The 12,969-nt window shown below is 35.9% G+C and overlaps 2 protein-coding genes across 3 annotated transcripts in view; both read right to left on the bottom strand.

Annotated features, from left to right (window-relative positions):
* The window catches only part of lqfR (clathrin interactor lqfR), a 285,249-nt gene that overhangs the window by 72,801 nt on the left and 199,479 nt on the right, over positions 1-12,969 (bottom strand). The gene's annotated exons all lie outside the window — the stretch shown is intronic.
* Positions 4,877-12,969, bottom strand: part of LOC136877177 (telomere length regulation protein TEL2 homolog) — a 33,423-nt gene continuing 25,330 nt past the window's right edge. The window contains exon 2 of the mRNA XM_068228575.1: positions 4,877-7,833. Within this exon, the coding sequence (XP_068084676.1) occupies positions 5,033-7,833 (2,801 nt within the window). The 3' untranslated portion in view covers positions 4,877-5,032. The remainder of the gene's footprint in view (positions 7,834-12,969) is intronic.

Below are 12,969 nucleotides of genomic sequence, written 5' to 3'. Positions count from 1 at the left end.
AAAAACAGACTGGCATCTTTGTTTTATCAATATTTCAGATGGAGACTATTAAAACTACAGTTGGCATAAATACAAAGATATATCTAACCACTATCAGGCTAACTAGGGGTGGGAAAAGAAACAAAAATGTCAAGATTGTCATATTCACACAATATGAGAAAAATGGACAAATGAGAGTAGTTATTGTGATATTTATCAACAGAAATAAAAAAGTGAATAAATCAGAGAAAATCTAGCACTGAATTTATAGATTGAAGTTCTTTTCAGTTGCAGAGCAGTTATGTTAGAGAAATGATCATACTTTTGACTACAGAAGCCTACAAAGAATTGTCTCTAAATGCTACTTGTAAAACAAAAGGATATAGCAAAAGAAATTTAAAAAGTGAGCTATTTAAAAAACTATTTTCTAGGAACAATAAATCAAAGCATGTGATGTAAACTTAACAATGTACTGAAATTTATATTTATATGGACAATACATCATCATATAGACTTGTCACTCCGTAATATAAATGTATGTTGTCCGTGTCTTCATTTTGAAAATAATAATAATAATAATAATAATAATAATAATAATAATAATAATAATAATAATAATAATAATAATAATAATAATCTATTTTATCCAGCTTCCCCTAAATTTAATTTATTTATTTCAAATATAAATTAATGTGGATATAGGTTCATTAATACACGTCTCAAATAAAATAACAGTTATTTCCAGTACATTCATGTTACTTCAATTGGAATGAATCCAGTAGAAAGCAATATTGTATAGACCTAACTCTGAAACTTTGTAAAGGATATAAAATGATACCCATTCCTTTGTTGTATTGGCAACAATTTTACAGAATTCTAAGTTAATTTTTAGAGAAAGCTGTTGACAGATCCCTAAAAAATTAGGATTGTATAAAAAATTATTTTGAAAGCAAATCTGATTTTCCAAATACTTACAAGTGTACTTCCAAAGTGATGATTGCAAACAATATTAACTGATTGTAAAAAATATTAACTGATGCAATCCTTTAAAAAATATATCATCATACTTGAACTCCATGTTAATTAATAGAACATAAAAATTCCATAGGAGAAAAGTTGTCTTGGTTTGGAAAAAATACCCAAAAATCTTTGAAACAAATTAAAAGCTAACCTAATGAAATATTGAAGTGCTAAAGTTATTTGAAATCATGGGACATAACACTTTTAATTTTCAACTTAAATAATGAATACTATGAATTTCGTTGAAACTGATCATGATTTTAAGTTGGACAATTTAAGAATTCTCTGGAATAATATCTGGAAATTCATGTCAGCTCAAAACGAGTTGCATTTTGTAAAGTTTATATACACACCCTACCAAATATATTTATTCGTATTCATAACTTGAATATTCTGGGTTCAAGCTCATATGTCACAAGTTTTTCAGTTCATAAAAATAAACCAAGTGATTAAAGGGAAAGCACAACCTTGTTAAGTTGGTCCCTTTAAAAATAACCAGGACTAATATAGAGGAACGAATAAATAAAATGAAGTTAAAGGGTCTTGCATGATAATCTGAGAGAGAGCGCTGAAACTTAAAATAAATGGTTTAGTAAATAAAAACTCATTTTATGTGAGAATCACATGCAGAGTTGTTGTTTTACTCAGCGTGCTGTGGTGTATAGTACAGTGAGAAGCTTACATGTTATTTTTCCAAGAAGAAGACTGTACAGGTGACTTATGTGTGGTAGGTGTTGGTTCAATACAGAGGAAGTTTTCTGCATTTTTTTTTTTTCTTTAATGTTCCCTACATTTTCAGTTAACCAATTTTTTACATTTTCAGTTAACCAATTTTTTTACTAACTGGAATCAACCCTAGTTTCAATTGATCCAAATAAATAAAGTTCTACTGTGGTTGCTAAAGGTTTAGGGGAACCAAACTACACTGTTATGAGAAAAGTAAAACATACCCACATTTGAATATTTACAAAAAGTACCAACTTTTAATCTCATTCTTGCATTAAGGAACATGATGGAGAAAAATTGGGAGTTCAGGAAGGATTTAGTGATTTAAAAAAAAAAGTAGGCAGACCAGAAATACAAATGATCAAAGTCATGGACGTAAAGTATGTAAGTAGTTAGTGTGAAAACTAAGATAAGACTGGTTCAATGCAGAAACTGGACTTCGACAGGGAAGTGTATTACTCCCTCTACTCTTCATCACACTCATGGATGAAATCCACAAGTGTACAACAAAAAATGGGAGGCAAAGAGGCCTTACCCTCTGCAGACAACATAGTAACATGGCAAGAAGATGAAGTGGAAGTACAAGAAAAAGTTACTGGATGGAATCGGAAGATAAGAGGAATATGGAATGATGATAAGTGTGGAGAAGAGTAAGACGGTAGTGATGAGAGATGATAGAGAAGGAAGAGGGAATACTGAAGTAAAGGGAAGTTGGGACAAGCTTCAAATATTTGGGGAGTACACTAGTAGAAAACAAGAAAATAAATGAAGAAATTGGAAAGAGAACCCAACAAGGCATTAAGTTATACCAATGTGTGAGAGGTATAGTGTGGAACCAGAACGTTCCAGAGAACTGCAAGAAAATTCAGTACTCAATGTATTACACACCAATTCTGATACACGTGGCGGGACATGGACAACAACAAAACGCGATAAAAGCAGAATCTCAGCAGCCGAGAAGAAATTCCTTAGAGGAATAATTGGAAAGTCACAAAAGGATAAAAATCAGAAACATGGAAATCAGACAGAGAATTGGATTCCCTAAACTGCAAGAGAGGATAGATAAAAGTAAGTTGAAATGGTATGGACACATGATGAGAATGGAGGAGGACAGCGTTCCAAAGCGGGTATTTACGAAGAAAATAATAGAAGGAAGACAACGGGCAACTGGATGCCCAGAAAAATGTGGACCGGGGGGATGGTGGAGAGATAGAAAACTGTGGAGGTCCTTGATTCATAACCTGACCTAGAAAACTGGAAATGGGAGAAGAAGAAGAATCATTTTTTTTAAATAGGATAATTTAAAATAAATATCTTAACCATTAACATATTTGTAGTATCTTGTCTTTAAGGTGTTGATTAGAAATAATGGATTTTAAACAGTGAATTAGATGAAAAAAATGGAGATAAACTAAACATACTGATATTTTACATTCAAATCAAGTTTGATTTTAACAAAAATTAGTGTAACATAATGTAGCTTCAAACACAAGGCGACTGCAAAAGGAGTTACTTTTACAAAACGGCGTTGAATGTTGCTGGTATTATTGTACTGATATTATTTTCCTCATTAATAAGAAGCATACAGTATTAAATGCAGAAGATAATTTCCAGAGAACCTAAAATATAAATTATTTTCTGATGAACTTCCACAAAAGAGAAAAAAACCTGTAAAAATGCCTCTTTTCATCATTATCTTCTTCTTAATTTCCCTCTTTCCATATAGGATGGTAATTAAGAAACATCACAAGGATCTAAGCAGCTAATAACACGAAGTAGAGGAAAGCATAAAGCTCAGTGCAACTTGCCAGAATGACAGAGAGAATTCTCAGTACACAAAGTATACACAAAAAATTGTAATTTTCCTTTTGGCTTCCAGATCCACTATGATTTGCAAATTTTGTTACCTTTCAGTAAAAAGTAAAGATGGGGATTGTGACAGTGATATGGAGCATAGGCATGAGAACAATCTCTTTGATGAAGTCGACAGTGCATGTCTTGGAAGTAAAACGTCAACATTGTTAATGACTGTTGAACTATTCGTTTGCTAAATTCTATTGTACTGAACCACTAACATTGTTACAGAAGCCAGATAATATATCTTAATATTCAGCAATGTACCACAGAAAAAAGAAAATGGAAATATTTTAAATTTAGTATAAATGGCTAAATTAACCAAAGTATTCCTCTGCATATTAAACTTACATCAACCATTTGAAACATATATGGCTAAAAATGTACCTAATTTGAAGTACAGTGTACACAAATTTTTACAATATGCATTAAATATACAAGTTAAGGCACTAAGTTCCTTTCAAAAAATATAATTTTATATCAAAAATTCAAAGATATTCAACATCCTCACAGAATATTTTGTAATTATGAAAGTAGAGAAAGAACCAGGAAATGAAGCTTTACAAAACACTCTACACTGTATATCTGCCTATGGTTGATCATTATTAATCCCATCCTCAGCATGCTTTCCAATCTGTTTGCAGCCAGTTAGATTAAACTAGATTGCAGAAATTACTTTTGACACTCATCGCAGCCAATACCAAAGTTTTGCTCTAAAACTATGCCTATAAGGTCTTAAGTCCAGTGTACCTGGTATCTTTCCTATGGGAGAATTCTTTTTTGTAATTCAAGATCATACTGTTGAAAGCATTTTCCATCTTGCCAGGTATCACAAGACAGTATTATTTCCCGTTCGCTTTTGCCATTTTCATCCTTGTAGGAAAGAAGAGGTATAAGAAGTCAACACAAAGCTTCTCAAAGTGCATACTAAGTGATTCAAAAGGCTGTGTAGAAACTGAAGTATCCCATACAGTGGACAAAGTACAACAACTTTCGAAGAGGAACATACAGTCGAGAAACAAAACCCTGCATTACGGCAAAGGCAGTTCTCAGTGCTTGAACTCCAAAAGGTACAATGATCAATCCTACTGTACATCAAGGGATGTCTTATTCACATAATAGTTCAAAGGTGGGTAAGAAAATGAATGTAATATTGAACAGTTACTGTGACAGGGGAATCGAAGTGTTTCATCTCTTTACTAAGACAGCTGCAAAAAAAAAAAAAAAAAGTGAATGGACAAAAGAGTTTTGCAGACATAACATAAAAGGGAGCAGCATAACTTTTACAACTTCTTTATTTATTTATTTCTATGGTAATATACCATATGTAATATATGACATGTACCTGACACTCAAGAGCTGTATACAGTTCCAATAACTAGTAAGTAGAAAGGTTAACATTATTAATGTTACTGAAATTTATTCCCACTTAACAGCAGAATCTCTTATAAGATCATTTCTCATTGAAAACATTGGTAATCAACAATGCAACATGAGCTGCAACTTTCCGACAATCTACGTCTGGATCACCTTTCCCTGGTACAGTGCTGGTGGAATCCAAAAGCCACAGGAAGCTCTCATGAAGTGGACCCTGCAGATCAGTCTTCAGCCTTGAGGTAGGAACACTCATAACCACTGCACCAATGCAGCACATCACAGCTAGTCTTACTTTTGCCTCACAATGATATCGTAGGCTCCAAGCAACATCAAGAAGTTCTGCTCCCATTCTTACCACAACTGGACAATTCACTGCACATGTTACAATAACATCCAAAGTATGTAGGATGTGCACAAGTACTAAGTAGTCTTTGTCTAAGGACGAATACCCTGGTTCGTACCAAAGCCCACCCTGTGTGCGACCAAAATTTTGAAGCAATGGAAAGAAAAATGATCCAGCAACAGCAGCAAACTTGTTTATTTTTAGCAAGGGCTGTTCCTTTCGAGAAGAAATAAATCTGCGAGTGTGAGATTCAATGCGTCTCTCAACTATATCAAGTTTACTCTCCTCTTCTGCTATGCTCCTTTTAGCAACAACTGTTTCAATTGTTAGTTGTGCAAGCTCCCTAGCAGAAGCCATTAACACATCCAGCATGAGCATGCGTTGATGAACTGAATACTTCCCAAACCCTGTGCTGAACTGTAAACACAGGTATTCAGCACAAGGGGCAGGAAACACAGTTACAATTGAGACCAATGCAGATAACCTTATGTTTTCAAAATCTTTCACACAAAACTTTTCTTCAAGGGAAAGAAAAATGTTGATCAATTCAATTCCTAAATTTACATCATCATTTGGTAACTGAGATTTAATCAAAGTCTTTGATATTTTAAGACTTTCTCTGAATGTATCAAAATCTTTTGTTTCCAACAAACCATCCCTTAAATCACGTAAATATTTAGGTTGTTTGGCAGTGGATATGGGAGTGTCATTTGGCACACTGCAACGAGTATAATCCCCACTATCTTCATCATCATCACTGTCCATCTCATCAGAATCTATCAACTCTCTGTCTTTTGTTAACTCATCTATAACCTTCTTTATATTAGATTCATGCTGCTCTTTTCGTTTTTTGTCCATTATAAGCGTACTTGTCTTAGTAATGGCCAACTGATTTTCCTCCAACATTCCACATTCCTCCATAAACTTCAACAACATTTCACTTCCATGCAAAAGCTTAGACTTCTTGACCTCTCTTCCTTTATTCTGTAATTCTTCAAATTCTTGCAACGTACTTTCTAGTTTGTCTAGTACTTCATTTTTCTTACAGTCTCTCTCATGTACATCTACCTCTTCACTCTGTTTCTGGGAGACAAGGAGACGTAAATTTGCAACAATTTCCAATGTCTCGTTTCCCATCCCACGGTAGTCAAAATCCAACACGGGTTTGTCACTTTCTGGCAATCGTATGTACAAAGCACTCACAGCGAGTTCTATGGTTACCATACCAATTGCACGTACTGCTTCAAATGGAGACTCGAGATGAACTGGGATGGCTGAAAGAAGCTTTCCCTGGATGGCAGGCTTAGCATCTTCAGAGTCAGCCAGTTTGACTATGCAGAGTAGAATTGCTTGGGATATATAAATGTGCTGCTCCAAGGGGGTATGATTCACTGCACTTCTGTCGCCCCAAATAGCCAGCAGCTTGAGTAAGAGTTCATAGCTATCCGCAACTGATAAATAAGCAATCAGATTACAGAGGAGGGTTGTGTCTGTCCAATCATAATATGACATAAGTGGTATTTTTGTACACAGAACATATTTCCAGTCTTTCGACATTTGATCTCCCAATAATCTACGAAATGCATCTGGTTCTTCACAAAACTGAAGTAACATGACAGCAACTGTCTCAATACACTGTCGATTTAAGTTTTGGAATAGAGACTGCATCACATTTACATAGTTGTCATTCAGGCTCCACTGTTCAAATAATGATAATACACGCAGAAGGCTTGTAGATCTCCTCCCTTCATTGAAACAAATGAAGGTTTTACTAAATAAAGCAGCCAGTGGTTTGATATTAAATGGTTCTCTGTTAGCTACAGCATCAGCTAGGAAGTGAATGCACTGTGCAATGTGACAACACAAGATTTTCGCATAGAAATTAGGAACGAAAACCAGGGACGTCTTATGTTGCAGAATATTAGCTATTCTACTTGGGAGGGATATTAATACTTGAACCATCTCATTCCACTTATATTGCTGACTTTCAATCATCATCTTGGTGTAAGTAGTTCCTTCCTTTACAACTCGACACTGGTCCAAAATAGCACCAGTCAATGCTTCACTCTTCACTAAAGACTCTAATAAACTTACAACCAAATCAAGCTTTGCACATGGTCTCTGCACTTCTTTCAGTGCTTGAGTGAGAACAATGAGAGATTCCTGAAACATAACGAAACCTCCACCTGGCACAACGAACACCTTAGTTACAAGATGCTTTAAGTTAAATGCATCCCACTGAGAAGTATACATCTTCAATAATGCCTCCAAAACAAGACTGTAATGTAATTCTGGGAAAGTGGCACAGCTATCCAAGAAACCTGAATCAATTCCAACAAACTTCTGCGGTGTGAGAGGCCCAGGTAACTTCTCCACAAGTTGTTCCAGAACAGCAGTCAGTGTTTGCAAGCTGAAGGGATGCTCATCCATGTTGAAGGTAATGATAAAAGATGTAATATCCTTGACTGTAGCTTCTTCTCCAGGCTGCTGCAGTCTCTTGATAGCTGCAAGGTGATAAAGTCCAGGCTGTGGTACTACTGATAAAGAATTTAATATCAGCAGTGTCTACCATGCTCCTAGCTCATACAACAGTCATCATAAATAATTGATTTTGTTGAACAACCAGCTTATTCAAATGGAAGAAAAAAGATATATATATAATGAAATGATTTGTGCAACAAAGATTTCAAACAGTTACAAAGAGAACAGTGCTTTAGAAAGCAGGGATTTTGCTTTATAAAATAAAATACAAAGAAGGTGGAAAGAATGACAATTTATATCAACATTGCACAAAGAAGAAGGAAAGTCCAACAGTTTCTCTCTCACTGAATTGACATATCTAATAATTTTACCAGGCTATAAAATAGTCCTAAAAGGAAGTTCTGAATCACATTACAAACCAATATTCATCATCTGTTAAGAGTAAAAGTAGTAGTTCTCAATTTCCTTATGTTCATATTTTCTTTTATGCAACTATTATACATGATACACAAATGATCCATGTATAGAATTACCCTAATTTTACACTTCATAACTGTATGTTTAAAAAAATGCTATAACCCTAATCCACTAACCAGAATTTCTCAATTATAAATCAATAATAATAAAATAAAATATTATTAATATCTGATCTAACTGCTAGAGATCTCAACAGATGCAAATGGTGGAAGGCAACAACATGGGGCTATCACATATTAAGACCCTGTTCAGTCGCTGACCTCAGCCAGGATCATCTCTGGTATCTTGGTGAAGCTATCAACTAATAAACTGTCTCACTTGTTCGATCCTTCCCAATACTAAAATGTTTAATGTCGTACAACAACTTTCATTTAAAACAATATTTTTCATACTTAACCTTTGGTTTAGATAAAGCCAAAATACTGCAGATCAATGAGTTAAAACAATTAGAAAAGGAATATACCTAGTCTAGCCATAAGTAGAAGATGATGTGAAAGCCTTCTACCTCCATTTATAACATCACATAATTATATTGCACACATGGCATCATTCAGTTATCAGAATGTTCCTCTTATCATTCAGCAGGCTTCAAATCACTAGTTAGTCTCAGTGGAAAATCCACCATTGCTCCTTTACCAAGGAACACACTAAACTTTCAATTGTAGGGTGAATCTTCTTGCACACAATCCCTTTTAGCACTGACCATGGTTTAAAATTCACAGGTTTGAAGTCAAGACTAGCAGACTGTCAGTCGAAAGAAGTAATGAAATTGAGTACACTGAACTCCAGCCATCATTATGTTTTTGGCATTGCAAAATATCAAGTACAGCATGTTCCAACTTCAAAGTCTTCAGGAAGTAACCTGAACATTTATCCCATGCCATTATCAACTACTCTCTGAGGTTTTGGCGGTCACAAGAAACAACAGTTTCAAAAATAGTGTGTTTGTATATTGCAAGGTCATCACTGAAAGCTTTGACGAAGTGGGTCGAAGAAGTAAAAAGAGATGCAATAGAAAGTGGACTTACAATGGATACGATTCACAACTGAAAAGAATTTAGAAGCCGAGTGGACAGTATCAAAACATCCCAGGAGAAACCACCAAAATGTAGACCCAAATTGGTCATATCTAAGAAAGGAAGATTAGAAGTGAAAGGATGAAGAGGTTCTGGGAGGAGAAGCAGCAGCATGGTCAGTGAACTCTCAAGCAATCAACCATGCTACCAACCTTGACGAACTATTAGACTGCCTGGTACAAACATTTTGCTGATCTTGCAGGTAGCAGTTAACTTTCCAGCTTTACACAGAGCACTTACAGTAACCGAGTTTTCATATTTGTTCTATTCTAGGCTACAAGGTAAGAGGATACACATGATCTCCCACACCAATAGTCAGAGGTGACTTTCAACACTAGCATTATATATTAACATGAAAACCATTTGTACAGTCCAGAACAAAGTTTATAGGATAGGATAACCTTGGAATTTAAAAATGATACCGAACAATTGACAGCCTAAACTGTCTTGTATTAATTCAAGAATTGTTTTCTTTTTCCATTTAGGCATAATATGCTATATTCTTTACTAACTACGAGCATGGAGGGATTTATTAAGAAAGCAGCCAAATGGGATGATGGTGGTGATGGTAGTCATTATGATTACAGTTGTCCATTAAATACTGATCATATCTAGAATAGCATTTTCTAACAACTTCAGCATTACCGACAGGTTTCAATTTTTATCACCCAGCATTATCCAAATTAAAATACTTTTGGCAATAATGCAACTGTCCCTTTGAACATCAAGTGCTACAGCTATCCGTTCCAAGATCTAAAATACAATGTCTGCATTCCGTTCAAAACATGATGATGCTTGTTGTTAAAAGGGGCGTAACATCGAGGTCATCGGCCCCTAATGGTACAAAATGAGACGAAATGGAATGACAAATTAAAAGCCCAAAATCCTCCACTGACCAGAATTCAAAATGTGAGGACAAAGAATGAATGGATGGATATGAATTTAAAACAATCAGCAGATCCGAAACGCAATGTCTCGCATTCACAGAAACTGACGTGAAATAATACTGAATCGATGATGCTTTTAGTCCAAAGGGGTCCAAAATCCAAGTCATCGGCCCCTCATAACGGTACTTATCGCTAGGAAAGTAGAACCATGGTATTTGTCATACCGCGGTACTAATCAAAAGTAGCGTAGACTCGCAGTATTCCGCATATTATGGTACTACTCACAGGTAATGAAATTCGCACATGTAATACAGACCTATGGGGTTTCGCACATTGCAGCGCCATTTACAGGCAACGCAAACCTATGGTGTTCATCATGTAAGTGTACCAACCACAGGGACTCGCGCTATCCCTTGGTGTTCCTCATATAGTGGGTACTAATCATGGTGTCGCTCATCCCATGGTATCGCTCATACAGTGCTACCAATCACAGGTACTGTAAAAGCTGGCAACGTACTCTTTTGCTACTAATCACAAACCTATTTGGTACCGAACATAGTGCTACTATGAGAAAGTAAAAGCGACCCATGGTGTTCCCCGTGTGGTGGTACTAATCACAAGTAGTTTCACGGGTCTAATACAATCATCCCTTGGTCGCCCCTTTAGTCGCCTCTTACGACAGGCAGGGGATACCGTGGGTGTATTCCTCGTCTGAGTCACCCACCTATAGTGTGTTGTGTGTTTGGTCCGCGAGAGGTATTTTATTTCCTTCAAGTCTGCCGGCAAGTTTAGGACCCCCCTATCCGCCACCTGGGAGTATCACATCTTCCCCTGCTACGCCAGCGTAATAGGTTTGTGGCCGTTAAAAAACATGTTATATCAGTTTTTTTCTTAATATTTCCAACAGTGTCATCTCTACAATCACAAAGATTAATGTATTTTGACCAGTTTTTTCAAATAGAGTCCAAACTGTCACACATTGTGCCAAACCATATGTTTTGAGTTACAATAAGAGCACTATCACCTTCAGCATTGTATCATGCTTTTAGGGGATGGTGATTCCAAAATTCCACACAAATCTTTTGCTTACAAATTTAAGAAGTTAGCAGGAAAGCCATAAATCATCAGTCACCACATTTATACCATCATCCTGGAGATTAGCTGCATTACTCGTAAGAAATGTATGCACTTTAAAATTGAATATTTGTTCTGTTGTCGAATCTTTTCAAATAATTCCTGTTGCAGAGGTGTCCAGAACTATCAAAAAAGGAATCTTTATCTTGTAAAGTCTAACAAGCAATTGGCTCATTTTGCATATTAGCCCAGCCATCATTTGTCATATGCACATCAATCTTCTAATTCCATAGCACTCAATTCCGACTCTTTACTGTTTAACTTTGTGTGGCTATTTCTAGCCGAGTGCAGCCCTTGTAAGGCAGACCCTCCGATGAGGGTGGGCGGCATCTGCCATATGTAGGTAACTGCGTGTTACTGTGGTGGAGGATAGTGTTATGTGTGATGTGTAAGTTGCAGGGATGTTGGGGACAGCACAAACACCCAGTCCCCGGACCACTGGAATTAACCAATGAAGGTTAAAATCCTCGACCCGACCGGGAATCGAACCCGGGACCCTTGAAACCGAAGGCCAGTATGCTGACCATTCAGTCAACGAGTCAGGCACTCTTTACTGTAAACAATTTGCAACCATTTAACAGCAATATTATGACGAGAAGGTGGTTTATATAGCTACGCCTAAAAAGTCGAGACAGTTCCTCAAATTCTTAAAAATTTGTTAATGCAGAATTTTCTTTCTTTTCCTCAGAAGTTCATGTTAAGTAGCAGCACCTCCGGGGCGGGGGGGAGCAGAATGTCATTTTGCCTTCCCCACCAAATTCTCCTTCTAGAGTTTGGTAGTCTTCAGAGCCCCGAGTCGTGAATTAGAGTGTAATAACATTTAAAAAGAAAGTTCCAAGCCTGGTTCTCTCAGGTCAGTTGCAGTACCGGTTGCGCTGATGGGGTTATACTCAAGAGTCCAGTGAGCTCTCGCTAATGAGTTTGAGAAGAGAGTTTGGTACTTCCTCTGAAATGCTGGTTGAGTGATAAGTTGATGGGTTGAAATAATAACAATAAGTTATTTTATTAATTTGACCACCAATCTTGTCTTTGTTGAATTACATTGACATGTTAATTAAAATGGTACATATTTCACCTTACATATAGGCATCATCAGCCATGGGTTTAACCTTGAAATAAAATCAGGCACCTGATTTACATATAAATAACATAAAACTAATTTATAAAAAGCCTTGAAGAGATTTGAGATGAAATTAACATATGGTAAAAGACTAGTACAATGTTGGTTTTAAAGACTATGCTATGAATGAGAAGTTTACATTTGGTGAAAGTATTTGCAATAGTGACATTGGAAGACTACTATTATAAGTAAAATGAATAAAGCAACAGTCTGTTATAGACAAGTCGTAAAAATTGCTATAAAATGATGTTGACCGACTAGCGGTTAGAACTAGATAATAATGAGAATGACTATCAAAATCTTATTTTTTAAAACATAATGTTGAATAAAATAATGTTGAAAGATGGTCAAGTGACCTGTTATTATTTGTTTACATAAGATAAAAGTAAGTCAATAGCATACTGTATGGTGATGTTGTGGTTCATTTTGATGAAGAAGTACGAGGTTGTAGTTGAAAGTTAATGTACAATATTGATATTGGACCTCTATGGACCA

Source organism: Anabrus simplex, chromosome 7, assembly GCF_040414725.1.
Source record: "Anabrus simplex isolate iqAnaSimp1 chromosome 7, ASM4041472v1, whole genome shotgun sequence".
NCBI lineage: Eukaryota > Metazoa > Arthropoda > Insecta > Orthoptera > Tettigoniidae > Anabrus > Anabrus simplex.
This window is presented reverse-complemented; position numbering and strand designations above follow the sequence as displayed.